Consider the following 27,104-nt stretch of genomic DNA (forward strand, 5'->3'; position numbering starts at 1 on the left):
ATCAATTCTGTTTTTTCAGAGAAGAAGTCGCTAATATCAATATAGCCAGATTGACCACATTTGGCCCCGCCCCTCAGGTCCCTTGGGGGGGTCAGCCCCATCATTTGAACAATTTCAAATTTCTACCCCAAGTTGATGCTACCAGTAAAATATGAGAGATATCCATTGTTTGGTTCCAGAGAAGAAGTCAATTATATAAATATATAGTCCGATTGACCACATTTGGCCCCGCCCCTCAGGTCCCTAGGCCCTGGGGGGTCAGTCCCATCATTTGTACAATTTTGAATCCCCACCCCATAATGATGCTACCAGGCAAATATGAGTGATAGCCATTGCTTGGTTTCAGAGAAGAAGTCGCTAATATCAATATAGCCAGATTGACTACATTTGGCCCCGCCCCTCAGGCCCCTGGGGCGGTCAGCCCCATCATTTGTATAATTTTGAATCCCGACCCCAAAGTGATGCTACCAGGCAAATATGAGTGATAGCCATTGCTTGGTTTCAGAGAAGAAGTCGCTAATATCAATATAGCCAGATTGACCACATTTGGCCCCGCCACTCAGGCCCCTTGGGGGGGGTCAGCCCCATCATTTGTACAATTTGAATCCCCACCCTATAGTGATGCTACCAGGCAAATATGAGCGACAGCCATTGCTAACTTTCAGAGAAGAAGTCGTTTATATCAATAGCTCAAAAATGACCCCTTTTGGCCCCGCCCCAGAGGCCCCCAGGGGGTCAGCCCCATCACTTGTACAATTCTGAGTCCCCTACCCGTAGGGATGCTTCTGACCAAATTTGGTCAAATTCTGATGTGTTGTTATGAAGAAGAAGTCAATTGTTGACGGACGGACGGACTGAGGACGGACACAACGGTATGGCATTAGCTCACCTTGGTCCTTTGGACCAGGTGAGCTAATAAATAGGAGATAGGTAAACACAAGGGGTACTAGATATAACACATAATTAAAATAGGAAATAAACACAGAGATACCAGACATAACACATAATTAAAATAGGAGATAAACACAGGGATACTAGACATAACACATAATTAAAATAGGAGATAAACACAGGGATACTAGACATAACACATAATTAAAATAGGAGATAAACACAGGGATACTAGACATAACACATAATTAAAATAGGAGATAAACACAGGGATACTAGACATAACACATAATTAAAATAGGAGATAAACACAGGGATACTAGACATAACACATAATTAAAATAGGAGATAAACACAGGGATACTAGACATAACACATAATTAAAATAGGAGATAAACACATGGATACTAGACATAACACATAATTAAAATAGGAGATAAACACAGGGATACTAGACATAACACATAATTAAAATAGGAGATAAACACAGGGGTACTAGACATAACACATAATTAAAATAGGAGATAAACACAGGGATACTAGACATAACACATAATTAAAATAGGAGATAAACACAGGGGTACTAGACATAACACATAATTAAAATAGGAGATAAACACAGGGATACTAGACATAACACATAATTAAAATAGGAGATAAACACAGGGATACTAGACATAACACATAATTAAAATAGGAGATAAACACAGGGATACTAGACATAACACATAATTAAAATAGGAGATAAACACAGGGATACTAGACATAACACATAATTAAAATAGGAGATAAACACAGGGATACTAGACATAACACATAATTAAAATAGGAGATAAACACAGGGGTACTAGACATAACACATAATTACAAGAGATCCCAGAGGGATCTTGGCGCCCACCATTGAATGATCTTTATAGGTTCCATGTCAGATTGATCTTTTCCCTACTTTTCCCTTCCTCTAAGACTTACTTATCTGTGTAAATTCAGAAACAGCCCTCTAGTACTATTCAAACAAGGGGAACCTATATATAGAATTTAAGATTTAGCTATAATGGCTGTCTGTCGGCCATGTTGTTTTCGTATTGGTCCCAGTATGCAAAACTAGGCACTGAGGGGAACCTACATATGAAATTTGAAAAAGATCCCTTCAGTACTTTCACAGAAATAGCGATAACAAACTTCAATTGTCAAAATCCAAGATGGCTGCCTGTCAGCCATGTTGTTTTCTGATTAGTCTCAAAATGCAATATGCACAACAAGGCACTGAGGGGAACCTGCATATGTAATTTCAGAAAGATCCCTTCATTACTTTCTGAGAAATAGCGATAACAAATTTTAATTGTCAAAATCCAAGATGGCTGCCTGTCAGCAATTTTGTTTTCTGATTGGTCTCAAAATGCAATATGCATAAGTAGGCACCAAGGGGAACCTACATATGAAATTTGAGAAAGATCCCTTCAGTTCTTTCACAGAAAAAGCGATAACAAATTTCAATTGTCAAAATCCAAGATGGCTGCCTGTCGGCCATGTTGTTTTCCGATTGGTCTCAAAATGCAATATGCATAACTAGGCACTGAGGGGAACGTGCATATGAAATTTGAAAAAGATCCCTTCATTACTTTCACAGAAATAGCGATAACAAAACTTTAATTGTCAGAATCCAAGATGGCTGCCTGTCGGCCATGTTGTTTTCTAATTAGTCTCAAAATGCAATATGCATAACCAGGAACAAAGAGGAACCTGCATATGAAATTTGAGAAAGATCCCTTCAGTACTTTCACAGAAATAGCGATAACAAACTTCAATTGTCAAAATCCAAGATGGCTGCCTGTCGGCCATGTTGTTTTCCGATTGGTCCCAAAATGCAATATGCATAACTAGGCACCAAAGGGAACCTATATATGAAATTTGAGAAAGATCCCTTCAGTACTTCCTCAGAAATAGCGATAACAAGCTCAAATTGTCAAAATCCAAGATGGCTGCCTGTCGGCCATGTTGTTTTCCGATTGGTCCCAAAATGCAATATGCATAACTAGGCACCAAAGGGAACCTACTTATGAAATTTGAGAAAGATCCCTTCAGTACTTCCTCAGAAATAGCGATAACAAACTCCAAATGTCAAAATCCAAGATGGCTGCCTGTCGGCCATGTTGTTTTCTGATCGGTCCCAAAATGCAATATGCATAACAAGGCACCAAGGGGAACCTACATATGAAATTTGAGAAAGATCTCTTCAATACTTTCTCAGAAATAGAGATAACAAACTTCAATTGTCAAAATCCAAGATGGCTGCCTGTCGGCCATGTTATTTTCCGATCGGTCCCAAAATGCAATATGCACAACTAGGCACCAAGGGGAACCTACATATTAAATTTGAGAAAGATCCCTTCAGTACTTTCTCAGAAATAGCGATAACAAGCATTGTTTACGGACGGAGGGACGGACGGAGGGACGGAGGGACGGACCACGGACCACGGACGCAGGGCGATTTGAATAGCCCACCATCAGATGGTGGGCTAAAAATAGAAGATAAACACATGGATACTAGACATAACACATAATTAAAATAGGAGATAAACACAGGGGTACTAGACATAACACATAATTTAAATAGGAGATAAACACAGGGATACTAGACATAACACATAATTAAAATAGGAGATAAACACAGGGATACTAGACATAACACATAATTAAAATAGGAGATAAACACAGGGGTACTAGACATAACACATAATTAAAATAGGAGATAAACACAGGGGTACTAGACATAACACATATCTCACCAAGCACCTGTGTGTCTCTCAATGAGAACACTCTGGTACTCTATATGCTGCTGGGCAGCTTGTTGCTTGGGTGTGGTGAGATACTTATTTGTTATAGACATGCAGAGGACACCTCATCTTGCTTTTGGGGAATTAGCTTTGTTTAGATGCCTCTGATGCCTGATTGTCCATTTCTTTAGTCGGTATTGAAGTCACTGATAAAAACAAGCACTGACGATCTTTCTGGTTCCATGATTATTAAGTTTTATTTCTGTGTCCAAAAGTTCCGAAATAGTAAATTATAATAATCCAAATTGTCCTAACATTCACACACTCTCATGTCCATAACTCCAATCCTTGTTCCTAGCTCTTGCTCCTGTTCTCTAACTCTCTCTCTCTCTATCCTAACACTATGTTTTATATAATTGACATAAACAGTAATTCAAGAACAGAATCTCATTGGCTAGTTACCTAATTAAAATATAACTGGGTGGATCTAATAATTAACTGGGCGGAGCTACCACCTGGCTATCCTAAAGATAACATATGGTATGAGTACAATAACCTGTAAGGCCAGCTTGGACTCACTGCTATTACCTTCTACACCAGTCATTAATTAACCCTATTGACCAATTATATAAGTCACCTGTAGATTACCTGTGACAGGTTTACAGAGTCAATTAAAGACTTAATTCTATTGAGACATACCTTACTTACTATGACACTTCTTTAACATCAAAGGAAACCTAAACCAAATATTTCCTGTTTTGTAGGGTTCTATACAAGTTATTTCCAAAATTCTAAAATCAACATTTTTACTTGTGAAATATATATCAGTGATGGTCACACATGTGTGTATCTGTAGTCCAGTTCATGTCATTTTCATTTTTCATTTCGACATCTGATTCCTAATCTGTGTCCATAAGAAAATTCAAATACTCTCAATTTTAAATTAATCTTCTATATTGGCGGCTGTGGAGTTACTAATAACTTGAGCGAGATATCATCATTCTCGATTACCTCATCCAGGTATTCCGCAATTGTGATGACCTAGAGAGGATGTCTCGCTTGGATATTTAAACAGATTGTATCTATATCAGACACAATTACATACATTAATATATGGTTTGATTAACAAGGCAGCATTCTGTATTATACGTGAAAAGAGTTAAAGTGTTTGGCTGATCGTGTCTACCTTCACAGTGACAATGCAGGGTTAAATGATAATTTATCTATATCGACACTGTATAAACACCGCCAGGCGCCCTAAAAGCCACCGATGCACAGTGGACCAGAACAAAGCTGACGCAGGTTTACACAGAGTAGATTTACCAAGTGTAGAGAACGAACAGCATCTTCGAAATATGTCTGGATTACAGAATAGACAGGGTCTGGATTGGACAGAGTTAAACTACTACTGATAGATAGGGAATTTTTCAGGACTAAATCATCTGACTGGTTTAGACAGAGATCAGACAGGAGAGAGTCAGGTTAAGACAAAGTCCACTGTATAACTATATAGATGTCTTTGATATATACACACTATGGCACAGGTCTCGCTGTCTTGTGTGTATGTATATAGACATCATACACAGTCGGAAACATATGTCTAACTGTCTTGTATATATCTATATTAAATGTCTTATACACAATCTGACAGAGGTCTAACTGTCTTGTACATATCTATATAGATGTCTTATACACAATCTGACACAGGTCTCACTGTCTTGTGTATATATCTATATAATGTCTTATACACAATCTGACACAGGTCTCACTGTCTTGTGTATATCTATATAGATGTCTTATACGCAATCTGATACAGATCTCACTGTCTTGTGTATATCTATATAATGTCTTACACACAATCTGACACAGGTCTCACTGTCTTGTGTATATCTATATAATGTCTTACACACAATCTGACACAGGTCTCACTGTCTTGTGTATATCTATATAATGTCTTATACACAATCTGATACAGGTATCACTGTCTTGTGTATATCTATATAATGTCTTATACACAATCTGATACAGATCTCACTGTCTTGTGTATATCTATATAATGTCTTATACACAATCTGATACAGATCTCACTGTCTTGTGTATATCTATATAGATGTCTTATACACAATCTGACACAGGTCTCACTGTCTTGTGTATATCTATATAGATGTCTTATACACAATCTGACACAGGTCTCACTGTCTTGTGTATATCTATATAGATGTCTTATACACAATCTGACACAGGTCTCGCTGTCTTGTGTATATCTATATAGATGTCTTATACACAATCTGACACAGGTCTCACTGTCTTGTGTATATCTATATAGATGTCTTATACACAATCTGACACAGATCTCACTGTCTTGTGTATATCTATATAGATGTCTTATACACAATCTGACACAGGTCTCACTGTCTTGTGTATATATATCTATATAATGTCTTATACACAATCTGACACAGATCTCACTGTCTTGTGTATATCTATATAGATGTCTTATACACAATCTGACACAGGTCTCACTGTCTTGTGTATATATATCTATATAATGTCTTATACACAATCTGATACAGATCTCACTGTCTTGTGTATATCTATATAATGTCTTACACACAAATTTTACAGATCTCACTGTCTTGTGTATATATCTATATAATGTCTTATACACAATCTGATACAGATCTCACTGTCTTGTATATATCTATATAGATGTCTTATACACAATCTGACACAGGTCTCGCTGTCTTGTGTATATCTATATAGATGTCTTATACACAATCTGACACAGGTCTCGCTGTCTTGTGTATATCTATATAGATGTCTTATACACAATCTGATACAGATCTCACTGTCTTGTGTATATCTATATAGATGTCTTATACACAATCTGACACAGATCTCACTGTCTTGTGTATATATCTATATAATGTCTTATACACAATCTGACACAGGTCTCACTGTCTTGTGTATATCTATATAGATGTCTTTACACAATCTGACACAGGTCTCACTGCCTTGTGTATATCTATATAGATGTCTTATACACAATCTGACACAGGTCTCACTGTCTTGTGTATATATATCTATATAATGTCTTATACACAATCTGATACAGGTCTAAAATTACTGTCTTGTGTATATCTATATAATCTATATATCATACACACAATCTTACATTAATTCATTTTGTTTATAATTCAAAAAATTTTTCCCACTTCATACCAAAATATAAAAACATCAGGCTATAGGTTTATCCTCGTGACTACCTACCATTCAGGTCTCCTTCTCTTTCAGTTCTCGGTCTTTTTGCTGCCGGTGGTCCTGTAAGTAAACGGATGGTGTTATATACTGGAGAAATACTCAAACAACTAGACATCAATAAGCTGAGATACCAATGGATACCAAACTGTTACAACTAGACATCAATAAGCTGTGATACCATTGGGTACCAAACTGTTACAACTAGACATGGATCAGCTGTGATACCATTGGGTACCAAACTGTTACAACCAGACATCAATCAGCTGTGATACCATTGGGTACCAAACTGTTACAACCAGACATCAATCAGCTGTGATACCATTGGGTACCAAACTGTTACAACCAGACATCAATCAGCTGTGATACCATTGGGTACCAAACTAATACAACCAGACATCAATCAGCTGTGATACCATTGGGTACCAAACTGCTACAGGCAGACATCAATCAGCTGTGATACCATAGGGTACCAAACTGTTACAACCAGACATCAATCAGCTGTGATACCATTGGGTACCAAACTGTTACAACCAGACATCAATCAGCTGTGATACCATTGGGTACCAAACTGTTACAACCAGACATCAATCAGCTGTGATACCATTGGGTACCAAACTAATACAACCAGACATCAATCAGCTGTGATACCATTGGGTACCAAACTGCTACAGGCAGACATCAATCAGCTGTGATACCATAGGGTACCAAACTGTTACAACCAGTCATCAATCAGCTGCTGTGATAAAATTGCGTACCAAACTGTTACAACCTGACATCAATCAGCTGTGATACCATTGGGTACCAAACTGTTACAATCAGACATCAATCAGCTGTGATACCATTGGGTACCAAACTGTTACAACCAGACATCAATCAGCTGTGATACCATTGGGTACCAAACTGTTACAACCAGACATCAATCAGCTGTGATACCATTGGGTACCAAACTGTTACAACTAGACATCAATCAGCTGTGATACCATTGGGTACCAAACTGTTACAATCCGACATCAATCAGCTGTGATACCATTGGGTACCAAACTGTTACAAACTGACATCAATCAGCTGTGATACCATTGGGTACCAAACTGTTACAAACTGACATCAATCAGCTGTGATACCATTGGGTACCAAACTGTTACAACCTGACATCAATCAGCCATGACTATCAGGTACCAAACTGTTACAACTAGACATGGATCAGCTGTGATACCATTGGGTACCAAACTGTTACAACCAGACATCAATCAGCTGTGATACCATTGGGTACCAAACTGTTACAACCAGACATCAATCAGCTGTGATACCATTGGGTACCAAACTGCTACAGGCAGACATCAATCAGCTGTGATACCATAGGGTACCAAACTGTTACAACCAGACATCAATCAGCTGTGATACCATTGGGTACCAAACTGTTACAACCAGACATCAATCAGCTGTGATACCATTGGGTACCAAACTGTTACAACCAGACATCAATCAGCTGTGATACCATTGGGTACCAAACTAATACAACCAGACATCAATCAGCTGTGATACCATTGGGTACCAAACTGCTACAGGCAGACATCAATCAGCTGTGATACCATAGGGTACCAAACTGTTACAACCAGTCATCAATCAGCTGCTGTGATAAAATTGCGTACCAAACTGTTACAACCTGACATCAATCAGCTGTGATACCATTGGGTACCAAACTGTTACAATCCGACATCAATCAGCTGTGATACCATTGGGTACCAAACTGTTACAACCAGACATCAATCAGCTGTGATACCATTGGGTACCAAACTGTTACAACCAGACATCAATCAGCTGTGATACCATTGGGTACCAAACTGTTACAACTAGACATCAATCAGCTGTGATACCATTGGGTACCAAACTGTTACAATCCGACATCAATCAGCTGTGATACCATTGGGTACCAAACTGTTACAAACTGACATCAATCAGCTGTGATACCATTTGGTACCAAACTGTTACAAACTGACATCAATCAGCTGTGATACCATTGGGTACCAAACTGTTACAACCTGACATCAATCAGCCATGACTATCAGGTACCAAACTGTTACAACTAGACATGGATCAGCTGTGATACCATTAGGTACCAAACTAATACAACCAGACATTAAATAATAAGTATTTTATTATATCAGAGGGAGCTTGGCACGCGCCAATGAAAGATCGTTATTGGTTCTATGTAATATTGATGTTTTTCTTTTTCTTCTTCATTCCTTCTTAATGCTCATGACTACCACTTTATTAAATTATCAGAGTAAGTTTAATATTCATTATAAAGTAAATATTGCAAGCCTTCATTTCTGCATATTTTTGGTCCAATATCAGGTTTATCAAAAATCATTGTTAAAGATTCTAACACATTGAACCCCTGTAACCTTGAATGTAGGTCAAGGTCATTCATTTGAACAAACATTGTAGGCCTTCACACAAGCATGCTACAGGTCTAATATTATCTGTTCTTTACGGTTTTTGGAAAGAAGTTATTTAAAGGAAATGTTGATGCCAGACAGCTGACCAGACCGACAGACAGACCCTGCACCATGGCATCTAAAAAGAACTTTTTGAGAAATATAGATAACAAACTTCAACTGTCAAAATTCAAAATGACTGCCCTTTTGTTTTCTTGATCAGTTTCAAAACTGAATGAACACTATAGGGACCAAGGGGAACTAACGTCGAGTTGTACTTCTAAGAAATTGTGATAATAAACTTCAATTCTCAAAATAAAGATGGCCACTTGTTGGGCTTTTTTTTCACAATCAGACTCAAAATTAATGAGCACAACTATAAATCAGGGGACACTTACATGTGAAATTTGAGAAATACCCCTCAAGTCCTTCTGATGAAACAGAGATAACTAGAACTGTAAGCCGATGGCTAATTTCAGTTTCCACAATAACTTCCTATTTGTGACCATGGCAACCGAATGACATCTATTGTAAGGTAATATAAAGCCTCTATTGTTTCTATAATACAGAAACCTGTATACAGTGATCTGGTTATCATGACAACTAAAACTGTTCCAGTCAATCTGATTGGTGATTGTATTGTCTTAATAAGGAATGAGTATTTGTGTGACGTCATACAGTGGTGATTGTATTGTCATAATGAGGTATGTGCTATTGTTGTGACGTCACACAGTGGTGATTGTATTGTCATAATGAGGTATGTGATTGTATTGTAATAATGAGGTATGTGGTCGTATTGTCATAATGAGGTATGTGGTTGTATTGTCATAATGAGGTATGTAATTATATTGTCATAATGAGGTATGTGGTCGTATTGTCATAATGAGGTATGTGATCGTATTGTCATAATAAGGTATGTAATTATATTGTCATAATGAGGTATGTAATTGTATTGTCATAATGAGGTATGTAATTGTATTGTCATAATGAGGTATGTAATTATATTGTCATAATGAGGTATGTGGTCGTATTGTCATAATGAGGTACCGTATTTATTCTAATAAACGCCCCCACTCTAATAAACGCCCCCCCCCCCCCTTTTTTTTGGAAAAAAAATTCCTCAATTCGAGAAAAAGAACTTACCGTGGCACAGTTATATATCCATCCACATGTGTCCAGAGGTTATTATTTAAAGGATATCCAACATAAAACTAACACAAACCACAAAACAAAGTTTCAGTAACTATATACACAGTACCACTACATCGTATCAACAAACGTCAATGTCCCGGGCTGTCATACGCGCCACTGTCCTCGCTGTCATCATCACTTCCGGTGGATTCACTTTCGCTTTCACTGAGTTCAACTGCACATGCACCTCCCATTAAATTTTCCAGTACATCCTCAGCTTCCTGGACGTCACTTTGGTCAAATCCGTCAAATTCATCCCCACTGTCATGCTGGAATAAGTCGTCCTCACTGCCGTCAATGGCATTCGTGATTCCGCATTTTTTGAAGGAATGCTAGATGGTAGTTGGGGTGATACTGTCCCATGCAGCTTTTATCCATACGAGCATTGTAGCCTTAGAGGGGGCTTTTCTATTCCCACCTTTGGTTTTCTCAACGGGACCGCTAAAGCACCACTCATCGTAAAATTCACTCAACTTTTGTTTGAATGGTTTGTTCCATGAGACATCTGCTGGTTGCAGTTTACAGGTGCACCCGCCCGGAATCACACACATGTCTGTGTTGTATTTGCCTCGGAGTAGGGACTTAACATGCTGAGTAAGATGTCCCCGAAAAGAATCCCACACTAGCAAACGTTTGTGGGTATTATTGACACCCCAGATTTTATTTAACCAAAATTTGATACTTTCTTCGTTGGCCCACGACTTAGCTCCGGCCCCGCACATGTAGACGACAACCCCGCTGGGTATATCAGTTTTTGGTAGGGGACGAATACCAGGCAAATGTACAAGTGGAGCCATTTTAGTTCCGTCACCATACGCTGCAAGTGTTACAGTTATTTTTTGTTTGTCGTGACCAGTACTGGTCACACGGACCTCCTTTTCACCCTTTAATGCCAATGTTGATTTCCCAGGCATATCGAACCATACCGGGGTTTCGTCCATGTTTGCTATATACATATGACGGTACTCTCGTAGCCTACGCATTCTTAGAACGAAATTAAGGAATCTGTCAACACGGTTATCAATTAAGGATACCGAATGTTGGGCGACATGTGTGGATCGGCGGAATGAAATGCCGTGTCGTCTTTTAAATTTTGTGAACCATCCAGCGGAGGCCTTAAATGACTGGCTGCCATTTTCTTTATGCATTCGCAGGGCCTCGTAGCGCAAGGCTTTCCCAGTCACACGGACACCTGCTTCACGGCGATCTTGAAGCCATTTCATTAATTCCGTGTCAATATTTTGGAATTTTACTGGCCTTCCTCCTCCCTTACATCGTTTTGATGATTTAGAAATGTTTTTTAGTTTTTCTTTGTTTTGGCACCAGTCCCGCACTCGTTTCCGGTCAACTCTAAACACAGTAGCTGCTGCATGTTTTCCCTTTTGCTCGGCGTAGTTTACAACTTTCAGTTTGAAATTTACCTCATAACTTCGCTTCAAACCCGACATGATTGATAGCAGATATGATAAACTACAAGTGATGAGAGTAAACTGGATCATGACCGATTTATGACGCAATTTAACACACTCGACCGCGTGTTTCAAACAATGTTCATGTATAATATATGTTATAGATCTACGTAATGTACAACTACCGTAGGTATAAATAACAAAGTTTATATTTCTTGCAATTTCATACACGGGTGTCAAAATGTTTGTCACTTAGTTTTACAATGTTTTGGATACATATACACATGTTTCATGGTGTGAAATGAGTACATACAACAGATCTCACAACTTACCGACTCTGAAATTTTGATCTCCATTAAACGCCCCCCCTTGGAAAAATTTCACGCCCCCGGGGCGTTTATTAGAATAAATACGGTATGTAATTATATTGACATAATGAGGTATGTGGTCGTATTGTCATAATGAGGTATGTAATTGTATTGTCATAATGAGGTATGTAATTGTATTGTCATAATGAGGTATGTGGTCGTATTGTCATAATAAGGTATGTAATTATATTGTCATAATGAGGTATGTAATTGTATTGTCATAATGAGGTATGTGATTGTATTGTCATAATGAGGTATGTGGTCGTATTGTCATAATGAGGTATGTGGTCGTATTGTCATAATGAGGTATGTAATTGTATTGTCATAATGAGGTATGTGATCGTATTGTCATAATGAGGTATGTAATTGTATTGTCATAATGAGGTATGTAATTATATTGTCATAATGAGGTATGTGGTTGTATTGTCATAATGAGGTATGTGGTCGTATTGTCATAATGAGGTATGTAATTGTATTGTCATAATGAGGTATGTGATTGTATTGTCATAATGAGGTATGTGATTGTATTGTCATAATGAGGTATGTAATTGTATTGTCATAATGAGGTATGTAATTATATTGTCATAATGAGGTATGTAATTGTATTGTCATAATGAGGTAGGTAATTGTATTGTCATAATGAGGTATATGATTGTATTGTCATAATGAGGTAGGTAATTGTATTGTCATAATGAGGTATGTAATTGTATAGTCATAATGAGGTATGTAATTATATTGTCATAATGAGGTATGTGGTCGTATTGTCATAATGAGGTATGTGATTGTATTGTCATAATGAGGTATGTGGTTATATTGTCATAATGAGGTATGTGGTCGTATTGTCATAATGAGGTATGTGATCGTATTGTCATAATGAGGTATGTGGTCGTATTGTCATAATGAGGTATGTGGTCGTATTGTCATAATGAGGTATGTGATCGTATTGTCATAATGAGGTATGTGGTCGTATTGTCATAATGAGGTATGTGGTCGTATTGTCATAATGAGGTATGTGGTCGTATTGTCATAATGAGGTATGTAATTGTATTGTCATAATGAGGTATGTAATTATATTGTCATAATGAGGTATGTGGTTGTATTGTCATAATGAGGTATGTGGTCGTATTGTCATAATGAGGTATGTAATTGTATTGTCATAATGAGGTATGTAATTATATTGTCATAATGAGGTATGTAATTGTATTGTCATAATGAGGTAGGTAATTGTATTGTCATAATGAGGTATATGATTGTATTGTCATAATGAGGTAGGTAATTGTATTGTCATAATGAGGTATGTAATTGTATAGTCATAATGAGGTATGTAATTATATTGTCATAATGAGGTATGTAATTGTATTGTCATAATGAGGTATGTGATTGTATTGTCATAATGAGGTATGTGGTCGTATTGTCATAATGAGGTATGTGATTGTATTGTCATAATGAGGTATGTAATTATATTGTCATAATGAGGTATGTAATTATATTGTCATAATGAGGTATGTAATTATATTGTCATAATGAGGTATGTAATTATATTGTCATAATGAGGTATGTAATTGTATTGTCATAATGAGGTATGTAATTATATTGTCATAATGAGGTATGTGATTGTATTGTCATAATGAGGTATGTGGTTATATTGTCATAATGAGGTATGTAATTGTATTGTCATAATGAGGTATGTGATCGTATTGTCATAATAAGGTATGTGATTGTATTGTCATAATGAGGTATGTGGTTATATTGTCATAATGAGGTATGTAATTGTATTGTCATAATGAGGTATGTAATTATATTGTCATAATGAGGTATGTAATTATATTGTCATAATGAGGTATGTAATTGTATTGTCATAATGAGGTATGTAATTATATTGTCATAATGAGGTATGTAATTGTATTGTCATAATGAGGTATGTGGTTATATTGTCATAATGAGGTATGTAATTATATTGTCATAATGAGGTATGTAATTATATTGTCATAATAAGGTATGTAATTATATTGTCATAATGAGGTATGTAATTGTATTGTCATAATGAGGTATGTGGTTGTATTGTCATAATGAGGTATGTAATTATATTGTCATAATGAGGTATGTAATTGTATTGTCATAATGAGGTATGTAATTATATTGTCATAATGAGGTATGTAATTGTATTGTCATAATGAGGTATGTGGTCGTATTGTCATAATGAGGTATGTGGTCGTATTGTCATAATGAGGTATGTGGTCGTATTGTCATAATGAGGTATGTGGTCGTATTGTCATAATGAGGTATGTGATCGTATTGTCATAATAAGGTATGTAATTATATTGTCATAATGAGGTATGTAATTGTATTGTCATAATGAGGTATGTAATTGTATTGTCATAATGAGGTATGTAATTATATTGTCATAATGAGGTATGTGGTCGTATTGTCATAATGAGGTATGTAATTATATTGACATAATGAGGTATGTGGTCGTATTGTCATAATGAGGTATGTAATTGTATTGTCATAATGAGGTATGTAATTGTATTGTCATAATGAGGTATGTGGTCGTATTGTCATAATAAGGTATGTAATTATATTGTCATAATGAGGTATGTAATTGTATTGTCATAATGAGGTATGTGATTGTATTGTCATAATGAGGTATGTGGTCGTATTGTCATAATGAGGTATGTGGTCGTATTGTCATAATGAGGTATGTGGTCGTATTGTCATAATGAGATATGTAATTGTATTGTCATAATGAGGTATGTAATTATATTGTCATAATGAGGTATGTGGTTGTATTGTCATAATGAGGTATGTGGTCGTATTGTCATAATGAGGTATGTAATTGTATTGTCATAATGAGGTATGTGATTGTATTGTCATAATGAGGTATGTAATTGTATTGTCATAATGAGGTATGTAATTGTATTGTCATAATGAGGTATGTAATTATATTGTCATAATGAGGTATGTAATTGTATTGTCATAATGAGGTAGGTAATTGTATTGTCATAATGAGGTATGTAATTGTATTGTCATAATGAAGTATATAATTGTATTGTCATAATGAGGTAGGTAATTGTATTGTCATAATGAGGTATGTAATTGTATAGTCATAATGAGGTATGTAATTATATTGTCATAATGAGGTATGTGATCGTATTGTCATAATGAGGTATGTGATTGTATTGTCATAATGAGGTATGTGATTGTATTGTCATAATGAGGTATGTAATTATATTGTCATAATGAGGTATGTGATTGTATTGTCATAATGAGGTATGTGCTTGTATTGTCATAATGAGGTATGTGATCGTATTGTCATAATGAGGTATGTGATTGTATTGTCATAATGAGGTATGTGGTTGTATTGTCATAATGAGGTATGTAATTGTATTGTCATAATGAGGTATGTGATTGTATTGTCATAATGAGGTATGTGGTTGTATTGTCATAATGAGGTATGTAATTATATTGTCATAATGAGGTATGTAATTGTATTGTCATAATGAGGTATGTGATTGTATTGTCATAATGAGGTATGTAATTGTATTGTCATAATGAGGTATGTAATTGTATTGTCATAATGAGGTATGTAATTGTATTGTCATAATGAGGTATGTACTATTGTAGTGAAGTCTCACAGTGGTGATTGTATTACCACGTATTGTACGGGTGGCTTGGTGTGTCTGGAGCGGTATTTCATAATTAGAAGAATGTTAAGGCCATGTTCTGCTGGATGCAGTTCTATATGTTGTAGGTGGTCCAAGTAGTTGAGTGCATAAATGATATGAATGAACTGATTTGGGATCAATCCAACATTGACCCTCGGTCATTAATCCCTAGTGGTGTCAGGGTGTATAGTTGGTGTATCCAGTAGGATACAACATTGACCCTCGGTCATTGATCCCTAGTGGTGTCAGGGTATATAGTTGGTGTATCCAGTAGGATACAACATTGACCCTCGGTGATTAATCCCTAGTGGTGTCAGGGTGTATAGTTGGTGTATCCAGTAGGATACAACATTGACCCTCGGTCATTGATCCCTAGTGGTGTCAGGGTGTATAGTTGGTGTATCTAGTAGGATACAACATTGACCCTCGGCCATTGATCCCTAGTGGTGTCAGGGGGTATAGTTGGTGTATCCAGTAGGATACAACATTGACCCTCGGTCATTGATCCCTAGTGGTGTCCGGGTATATAGTTGGTGTATCCAGTAGGATACAACATTGACCCTCGGCCATTGATCCCTAGTGGTGTCAGGGTGTATAGTTGGTGTATCTAGTAGGATACAACATTGACCCTCGGCCATTGATCCCTAGTGGTGTCAGGGTGTATAGTTGGTGTATCCAGTAGGATACAACATTGACCCTCGGTCATTGATCCCTAGTGGTGTCAGGGTATATAGTTGGTGTATCCAGTAGGTTACAACATTGACCCTCGGTCATTGATCCCTAGTGGTGTCAGGGTATATAGTTGGTGTATCCAGTAGGATACAGCATTGATGAAATATTCCTTGACCTTTAACCATGTGACCTTGACCTTTGGTCAGTTGACTCTGTGTTTAATTATAACCGAAATTGCTGAACAACAATTCATAACAAAATGTTCATCAGTGAAAAGATACAAACAATTAATGCTCCTGTATTCCTAGGGAGAAATTGAAATTGAGTTGAAGGCGGTGACTGTAAATTGACAGGTGTGACATGGTGACCCGAACATGAGCAAGGACATTTGAGGACAGGAAAATATGTTTGACCTGGTGCATGAGGAATTATGACTCATTGTATGTGACCTTTGACCAGGTGTGGTGGAGTGACAGGGAAGTATGGTTGACCTGACGCATGAGGAACTATGACTGTCGTTGTATGTGACCTTTGACCAGGTGTGGTTTGAAAATGTTTAAATCTGTGATATTAAATTACTTTAAACCTCAGTAATTTCTCGTGTTTTATGTATGACATAATTAAATTTTAATGTTTACGATTTTGAGATATTTTTGAAAATTTCTTCATCCAAATAAGATCTGTATGGTTTGGTTTAGTTTATTTTGTTTAATGTCCTATTAACATCTAAGGTCATTCAAGGACGGCCTCCCGTGCGTGCGACATGTATGAGTGTGGTGAGTGCGTATGTGTGTTTTGGGAGGTTGCGGTATGTTCCGTGTTAAGTCTCCTTGTGATAGGCCGGAACTTTTGCCGATTTAAAGTGCTATCTCACTGAAGCATACTGCCAAAGACACCCAGCAGCACACCCCACCCGGTCACAAGATCTGTATGACACACAGGTATAACTATATATATTGTACAATGTTCTTACCTTCATTCAGGATTTCTTGAATTCGTCTTTGTTGTTTCTCCACATATCTAGCCTGTTGACGATTAATGACCTTCAACTTTGATATAATTGTTTCGTAGCTTCCCAAATCTATTTTCGTATAGTTGGTAAGACGTTTAAATAGGTCATTAACATCCTGAATGCCATTTAAGTCTGCAGGAGTAAGAGGACAATTCCTAAAACGCTTTTTCAGTCGTATGAAATCTTGTGGCTCAAGATGTTGACCCAAATGATCAACCAGTTCATTATGGATCTCTGTGGCCTTTTCCCTATTGTCTAATGAGGATGCAGCCATTTCCTTACAAACCTGAAAAATAGCATGAACATAATCAATGTAATTAAAACTCTTATTAATGGTTCATGCAAAATCAACTTTTAACAGGTTTAAAAAACATTTCCTTACCAAATTTTTTAGAATGTTTTTTTACCAACAAAAGATCACAGAGGGATCATTATTTGTTGTATGCATGCTCTTTTCTCTCCTTACCCGGTGATTGATCTGATAACAAGGACATACATGCCATACTTTGTGGAGATCAATAAGGGAGATTGATGATTATTTTAAGGGAGTTTTGTCTGAAATAAGGGAGATTTGTGCGGGACATGAATATCAACATTTTTACTCAATTTTAAAGCAATAAACTAATTTTGCAAGTGATAAAGAATATTTATATTTATTTTGGATATTAATCATATTGTATATGCAAACAACAAAAAGTTGTATAAGGTAAAAAATGCAATAGTATACCTTATTTGACCTAATAAGGGCGCCCCTACCTTTTTTCAAGGAAATAAATCTTTCAAAATGGTGTTCAAAAGTAATAATTCATGTGAAATATTTTGCTACTTTATGTGTTCAATTTTCTTCAGCAAATTAAGTAACTGGAACTGGAATGTTTTCGCCATATTTTGTGTATTCCTACAGGCTACAGATGACATGTCAGTGCAAAGAGCACCCAAAAGTAAACACACATACAAATAATAACTTACCATCTTTATTTGAGGGTAAAGTAAAGACTTCATTCTTGTTGATAAATAACTTTTGTTCAGAACAGAAAGCTAGTAAAAGACATTGTAAATCAATTATTAGGTCAGAGAAAACGATGTCTGATATGATCTGGGAAATCACCTGTTTCTATAAATAGAACACAAAAGAGTTCCATTTGAACATAAATGGTGGAAAACACGTTCTCTGGTCTAAAGATCAGCTGGCATGGTTTACAGGAGTATTCAAGTGGTGTTTAAGCTTAATATATGATAATGAATAGGTATCTTCATCTGGAATATTTTTATGACTGAATATTTTACCATTTCCACAACCTTGGGTATTCTGCTATAAGGTATAGTCTGTTTCATAAAAAAACTTCAGAATAACTAATCTTAATAAGGGCGCCCCCACTGTCAATTACCCGCGCCCTGTGCCCTTATTAGGTCAAATACGTACATTCAGATTCTGATGATTTGAAATTATTTTTTTATTTTCTTATGTAACACAACATTATGCATATTATATAACAACATTTGGAAAGGGTATATTATAATTACATGTAGCTAAAGATTAAGACAAGAAAGTTAATCATTTATCAGTTTGGATTTTTCTTAAAATTAGAAAGCTTGATCCACTCTGAGGGAACACATCAGTTGGAAAAATATCACCATGAAATGTCCTGTAGGATACCTTTTGTTGGACCATTAAGATATAAAAATATTCCAAGTGTGCAAGTGTATACATGAAGTCATGAGAACTGAAGATGTTCATGTTAGGAGACTGCAGTAAATCTTATCACGATCATTCTAGATTTTGTATATATATTGTCTCTGTCATGGACTGTACAGTCATTGTAAACATCATGATTGACCACTACGACCACCAGATGTGCTAATTTTGATAGCTTTCTAAAAGAAAATATCGGATTTCAGCTTGCTATCACTGATCAACGATACACATGTTATATCAAAAACATGTGTGATTTTGCGTCTGACCAGGCTCTGTATCAATTACCATCATCAAAGTATGGTCCTAAAAGAAAACAAACAATAATTCAAGTCTGTTAGCAAAGATGGTTAAAATTGTTTGTAAGCAACTTGCCTTTATTTCATGGTGATCATGATAGATATTCTAGTGCAAACATTACACTAGCCAGAGCATCGTGTGAAAGCCGTGTCCAACAGGCGCCATTTTGATTGAGTGATCACGTGAACAGATGGATCACGTGATCGCTAAATTTAGCCAAATCTCGCGAGAAAAACTACTGAATTGTAAACAAATATGGGGTCGGCAAAAATACCGGAGGGAATTACAAAATACTGGAATTTGGGCTCTCCTGCCGGGAGGAAATAAATGACTTGAAAATAAGGGAGATTTTGTCTCACGCCGGGAGGTATGGCATGTATGCAAGGAGACATATTAAATCTGAGAGAAACATTCAAGATGAATTTTCTGCGAATTAAAAATATCAAAGTTTAACTTCTGTCAGTTATATTGTTTTCTAGGTATGTAAGACTCACAATCAAATGGGCACAATAAAGGGATCAAGGGAAAACTAGAAATGAAGTTTGAGACAAGGGGGACCTACATATGAAGTTTGAGACAAGGGGGACCTACATAGGAAGTTTGAGACAAGGGGGACCTACATATGAAGTTTGAGACATGGGGAACCTACATATGAAGTTTGAGACAAGGGGGACTTACATATGAAGTTTGAGACAAGGGGGACCTACATATAAAGTTTGAGACAAGGGGGACCTACATAGGACGTTTGAGACAAGGGGGACCTACATATGAAGTTTGAGACATGGGGAACCTACATAGGAAGTTTGAGACAAGGGGGACCTACATTTGAAGTTTGAGACATGGGGAACCTACATAGGAAGTTTGAGACAAGGGGGACCTACATAGGAAGTTTGAGACAAGGGGGACCTACATAGGAAGTTTGAGACATGGGGAACCTACATAGGAAGTTTGAGACAAGGGGGACCTACATTTGAAGTTTGAGACATGGGGAACCTACATAGGAAGTATGAGACAAGGGGGACCTACATATAAAGTTTGAGACAAGGGGGACCTACATAGGAAGTTTGAGACAAGGGGGACCTACATATGAAGTTTGAGACAAGGGGGACCTACATATGAAGTTTGAGACAAGGGGGACCTACATAGGAAGTTTGAGACAAGGGGGACCTACATATAAAGTTTGAGACAAGGGGGACCTACATAGGAAGTTTGAGACAAGGGGGACCTACATAGGACGTTTGAGACAAGGGGGACCTACATATGAAGTTTGAGACAAGGGGAACCTACATAGGAAGTTTGAGACAAGGGGAACCTACATAGGAAGTTTGAGACAAGGGGGACCTACATAGGAAGTTTGAGACAAGGGGAACCTACATAGGAAGTTTGAGACAAGGGGAACCTACATATGAAGTTTGAGACAAGGGGGACCTACATATGAAGTTTGAGACAAGGGGGACCTACACATGAAGTTTGAGACAAGGGGGACCTACATATGAAGTTTGAGACAAGGGGGACCTACACATGAAGTTTGAGACAAGGGGGACCTACATATGAAGTTTGAGACAAGGGGGACCTACATAGGAAGTTTGAGACAAGGGGGACCTACATAGGAAGTTTGAGACAAGGGGGACCTACACATGAAGTTTGAGACAAGGGGGACCTACATATAAAGTTTGAGACAAGGGGGACCTACATATGAAGTTTGAGACAAGGGGGACCTACATATGAAGTTTGAGACAAGGGGGACCTACATATGAAGTTTGAGACAAGGGGGACCTACATATGAAGTTTGAGACAAGGGGGACCTACATATGAAGTTTGAGACTAGGGGGACCTACATAGGAAGTTTGAGACAAGGGGAACCTACACATGAAGTTTTAGACAAGGGGGACCTACATAGGAAGTTTGAGACAAGGGGAACCTACATAAAGAATGAAGTGTAGTGAGGGGCGATAACTCATTAGAGTTATCGTTCCTTACGGAACGTAATGATAATACGAGCTAATTCGCCTAATTTGCCGGATATAATAGCGATTTGAGGACAGAAAAATTGACACATACAATTCGGTGGATACATTGAGCCATTGCAAAACTCGGCTCGATCTAGGTCTGAGTGTATCTGGTATTCCTGTGGAAAATCGTTTTTGTGAGATATTTTGGGTCAAACATGCCAAAATCGACATTTTGACCGAGAGGTTCCGTTTAAATCGCCCTCAAAATTCAGAAAAAAATCCATAGAAATATATCACAGTCAAACAAAGAGATAAATGTTTCATGAAGAAAACAGTCTGTTTAGTTTTTCGATATCTTTAGCGGAACGGACACAATATTGTTTTGAAAATGGCCTATTTTTTCGACCTTCTCAGTATTTTTCCACTCGATTGGGGTAATTTCCTATAAATAGGCTGCCTGTTTTGATGATGCAAGACCGGGTGTTTCCTTTCCGCTTAGCACGGTTGAACAGATAGACCGGGTCGGCATACACAGTTATAAGCATTAAAATCATTACGAATTAACTGGTTTTATATTTGTTTTGCGCGAATCATCTTGATGATGTCTTTCAAAGCCTGCATTATTAACATCAACTGGTCCGTTAAAACGTATATAGTTTATACGGAATAGAAATTATAAACGCACTTGGTTTGGTTGCCTTGTCCGCATAAATAAAGGAAACTATAGAATATTATAACGCCACCCTGAACTCATCGGGTATTATCACTGAAATCATTCCCCGATGAGTTCCGGATGGAATAACACCGGGGACTTCACGCCGCTTACCCGTTCAACTCCAGGCTTTAGCTGCATTCTAAGTGAGTTGTATTACATTTTCCCGTCAGGATCAGGACTTTTTAATATTATGCTATATTAAAAGTGACATTGGAGGTTACATTTGTTCTATTATGACCATACTTAATGCTTTCCAGGATCAGTATTCATCGTCAACCCAGACCAGCGTTCAATTCTTTTCGATAACAAATTTAAATCTCAACTCGTACGGAGTCGTAGGCTTCCAGTAGGCCTAGTGTAAATGTTACGTGCCTATTAACGTTTTTGAGACAGGTGACGTTTAAATATGTAATATTTAATTTCTTAACTGTTTGTTTGATGAAATTACTGTGTCGTTAGTTGATGCTTTGATGTGTTGATCAGCTGATACATCTGTATTTGTTTATGTTGAGGAGCAACGACGTTTCAAGAATCATATCTCGTACATATTAGCTTACGATGACACAAACTTTCAAGGAACTACTGTGCATTTACTTAAGTACACACTAGCAGTATATTGAACAATTCTTTTTCAGTAATAGAAGTTTTTTTTTTTTTAATTTTTAATGAAATATTTATATTCTAATGCTTTAAATTTTGAAATTAAAGTCTCTGACCTGCCCTTTATAATTAAGTTTATTTGGATGGTCCCTAGGACAGTGTCAAATTATACCATCTTTTGCATTAATAAATAAATGGAAAAAAAAATTCAAATATATTTAAACCCTTCACTTTTATGCACCAAAGAAAACAATATGCAAGAAAGCAGTTCTGATGAATTTAAGCTAAAATATTGTCAATTATTATGTTGCATTAAGTAAAATTATGTTGCTTTGGGCAGAGACTTGTATATATATATAAATATATATATATATGTTATATGTCTCTGCTTTGGGTGTGTAGGAAGATGCCATGTATTTTTTTTTATCTTTTGAAATTAAATTAATTTCAACTTATTACAAAATAGGTATGAGATGGAAGATTATTTGCCAAAATCAAAGAGCTACCAGGTTTTAGCTATCACAATAAAATTTTACAAAATAGCTGACTTTGGAATTTATTGCATAAGTAAATTTTCAGATATCTATAATTTGCTTTATTATCAATTCCACATCAACATAATTCAGCTATTTGCTAACATGTGCCAAAGAAAAACAAGTGGGAGAAACCTGTAAGTGTTCTGACAAATTTTACTAAAATCATGTCAATTTTTATATCACATTGAGTTAATTAACTACTTTATCTTTTGAATTTTTAATTTGTTTCAACTTATTACAAAGGGTATTATAGAAAACTACAAAATTAAAGAATTACCAATATTTTATCATCACTATTTTACAAAATAGTTTTTCTCCAAAATTTTATCTGCACACAGGTTGCAATAAGTAAATTTTGAAATGTCATATTTCAACCTTTCGCTTACATATACCAAAGAAAACAATGTGCAAGAAACCAATTCTGACAAATTTATACTTAACAAACAAATTTTTTGAACTATTATGTATTTATTGTGTTGCACAATGTTAGGGAACCATATATAGTTTTTTTTTTATATCTTTTGAATTTAAACTTTACTTGTATAAAGGTATCATAAAAAATTATTCGACAAATTCAAACAATGACCATAATTTTAATGATAACCATTCTACAAAATAGTCTTCTTCATAATGTCATCTCCACACAGGTAAAATACTGTAATACAGGGACTAGTGAACATGTAAACAGTTTAAATGTCTCGGTTTTTTTTAGGCCAACGCCACCATATGCATAATTATTTATTATTGAGGAGCCGCGGTGGTCGAGTGGTTAAGATATGTCATCATGACACTATCACTAGCCCTCAACCTCTGGGTTGCTAGTTCAAAACCTACGTAGGGAAGTTAACTGGTTCTGATCATAGGCCGGTAATGTTTCTCTTGGTACTCCGGCTTTTCATCACCTCTTAACCCTGCATGTCCTTAAATGACCTTGGTTGTTGATAGGATATTAAACCAAGTACACCAAGTTGATTAATATTATGTTTATAGAAAAAGTATAGAAAAGTTTGAACAGTTGTCCTGCAGAAGAAAAGGGAAGCTGACAATCAGGCCGGTATGTGCTGTTGTGGTTGTGTCTTTCAACAAGACCACTTTACCCTTATTGATCTGGATGATTTTTTCCTCAAATGATGCATGACATTTTTAAAACTTAGAATACTGCAAGTGTATTTGTTCCTGAGCTGAACTTAGTTTGGTTTGTTTGCTGGTTTTATCACCACACATATGGTTTAGTCATGCAAGATCATTTTGAGACTTGGTATCCTTGTAGTAGTTGGTGACTACCTCATTGAACAACACACTAGAACCCTGATTTTGACATCATATTATATAATATGCATGACATTTCTTAATCTTTGATTGCATATATGTCACTATTTATGGATTAGAATACCCCGAGTACATCTGTTACTAAGCTGAACATAGGTTTGTTTGTTTGTTCACCACGGTTCAGTCAGGATCATTTTGAGGCTGGGTCTCCTTGTAGTAGTTGGTGACTACCTCATTTAACAACAGACAAAAGGCCCTGAACTTATTCTTGGATAGATGCCAATTGATGTCTAATGATCAATTAAAGTGTGATATTCCAAAAAACTAGAATGTGTGAGAATTATTGCACTGGTATACGTAACCCCCACAACTTTCAATTTCCTCACGCCAGTATGAATTTTAAAACTTAGATGAATGTCGCGTGTTTCAATTAAGTGCAAATGAGGAAATTTAGTGGAAGTGAGGAAAATCAGTGCAAGTGAAGGTATTAATGCTAAAGGAAGGGAATTTATTTGTATTTATCTGTCTTTCATGCTCAAATAGAGTTATCGTCCCTCACTACACTTCATTCTTTCTGTGACACTCCTTTAGGTGTCACCCCACTAGTATAAAGTTTGAGATAAGGGGGACGTACATAGGAAGTTTGAGACAAGGGGGACCTACATAGGAAGTTTGAGACAAGGGGGACCTACATATGAAGTTTGAGACAAGGGGGACCTACATATGAAGTTTGAGACAAGGGGGACCTACATATGAAGTTTGAGACATGGGGAACCTACATAGGAAGTTTGAGACAAGGGGGATCTACATAGGAAGTTTGAGACAAGGGGGACCTACATATAAAGTTTGAGACAAGGGGGACCTACATAGGAAGTTTGAGACAAGGGGGACCTACATATAAAGTTTGAGACAAGGGGAACCTACATATGAAGTTTGAGACAAGGGGGACCTACATATGAAGTTTGAGACAAGGGGACCTACATAGGAAGTTTGAGACAACGGGGACCTACACATGAAGTTTGAGACAAGGGGGATCTACATATGAACTCTGAGACAAGGGGGACCTACATAGGAAGTTTGAGACAAGGGGGACCTACATATGAAGTTTGAGACAAGGGGGACCTACATATGAAGTTTGAGACAACGGGGACCTACACATGAAGTTTGAGACAAGGGGGATCTACATATGAACTCTGAGACAAGGGGGACCTACATAGGAAGTTTGAGACAAGGGGGACCTTCATAGGAAGTTTGAGACAAGAGGAACCTACATATGAAGTTTGAGACAAGGGGGACCTACATATGAAGTTTGGGACAAGGGGGACCTACATATGAAGTTTGAGACAAAGGGGGACCTACATATGAAGTTTGGGACAAGGGGGACCTACATATGAAGTTTGGGACAAGGGGGACCTACATATGAAGTTTGAGACAAGGGGGACCTACATATGAAGTTTGAGACAAGGGGGACCTACATATGAAGTTTGAGACAAGGGGGACCTACATAGGAAGTTTGAGACAAGGGGGACCTACATATGAAGTTTGAGACGAGGGGGACCTACATAGGAAGTTTGAGACAAGGGGGAACTACATAGGACGTTTGAGACAAGGGGGACCTACATATGAAGTTTGAGACAACGGGGACCTACACATGAAGTTTGAGACAAGGGGGATCTACATATGAACTCTGAGACAAGGGGGACCTACATAGGAAGTTTGAGAAAAGGGGGACCTACATATGAAGTTTGAGACAAGGGGAACCTACATAGGAAGTCTGTGACAAGGGGAACCTACATATAATCTAGACAAGGGGGCCGGGACCACATAGGAATTTTAAAACAAGGGGGGTCTAATAGAAACCCGGAAAAAGGGGGACCTCTGGAATTTGAGACAAAAGGGGGGCCACAAGGAAAATTTGAACAGGGGGGCCCCCATAGGAAGTTTTTAGACAAAAGGGGGCCTACATAGGAATCTGGGGACAAGGGGGGCCCACTATTAAGTTTGAGACAAGGGGACCACATAGGAAGTTTGAGACAAGGGGACCTACATGGAATTTTAGACAAGGGGGGGCCTAATAGAAGTTTTGGGCAAGGGAACCACTAGGAATTTGAACGGGGCCTACTAGGATCGTCAAGGGGGGGCTACATAGAATTTGAGACAAGGGGGGGCCTACTAGGGAAATCTGTGACAAGGGGAAACCCACAAAGAATTTGAACAAAGGGACCTACATAGGAAATCTGTGACAACGGGGACCACTAGAAGTTTTAGACAAGGGGACCCACATATAAATTTAGCAAGGGGGGCCCATAGAATTTTTTGACAGGGGACCTACATAAAAGTTTGAGCATGGGGAAACCC

The 27,104-nt window shown here is 37.2% G+C and overlaps 1 protein-coding gene across 1 annotated transcript; it reads right to left on the reverse strand.

Moving 5' to 3' along the window:
* Window positions 1-6,913: 6,913 nt before the first annotated feature.
* LOC117321368 lies at window positions 6,914-17,996 on the reverse strand. The gene is made up of 2 exons (XM_033875813.1): window positions 17,643-17,996; window positions 6,914-6,986 (listed from the first exon to the last, which is right to left on the reverse strand). Exons 1-2 carry the CDS (start codon window positions 17,953-17,955, stop codon window positions 6,928-6,930), a joined length of 372 nt encoding a protein of 123 aa, XP_033731704.1. The 5' UTR covers window positions 17,956-17,996; the 3' UTR covers window positions 6,914-6,927.
* Between the last annotated feature and the right edge of the window lie 9,108 nt (window positions 17,997-27,104).

Source organism: Pecten maximus, unplaced genomic scaffold (assembly GCF_902652985.1).
Source record: "Pecten maximus unplaced genomic scaffold, xPecMax1.1, whole genome shotgun sequence".
Taxonomy (NCBI): Eukaryota; Metazoa; Mollusca; class Bivalvia; order Pectinida; family Pectinidae; genus Pecten; species Pecten maximus.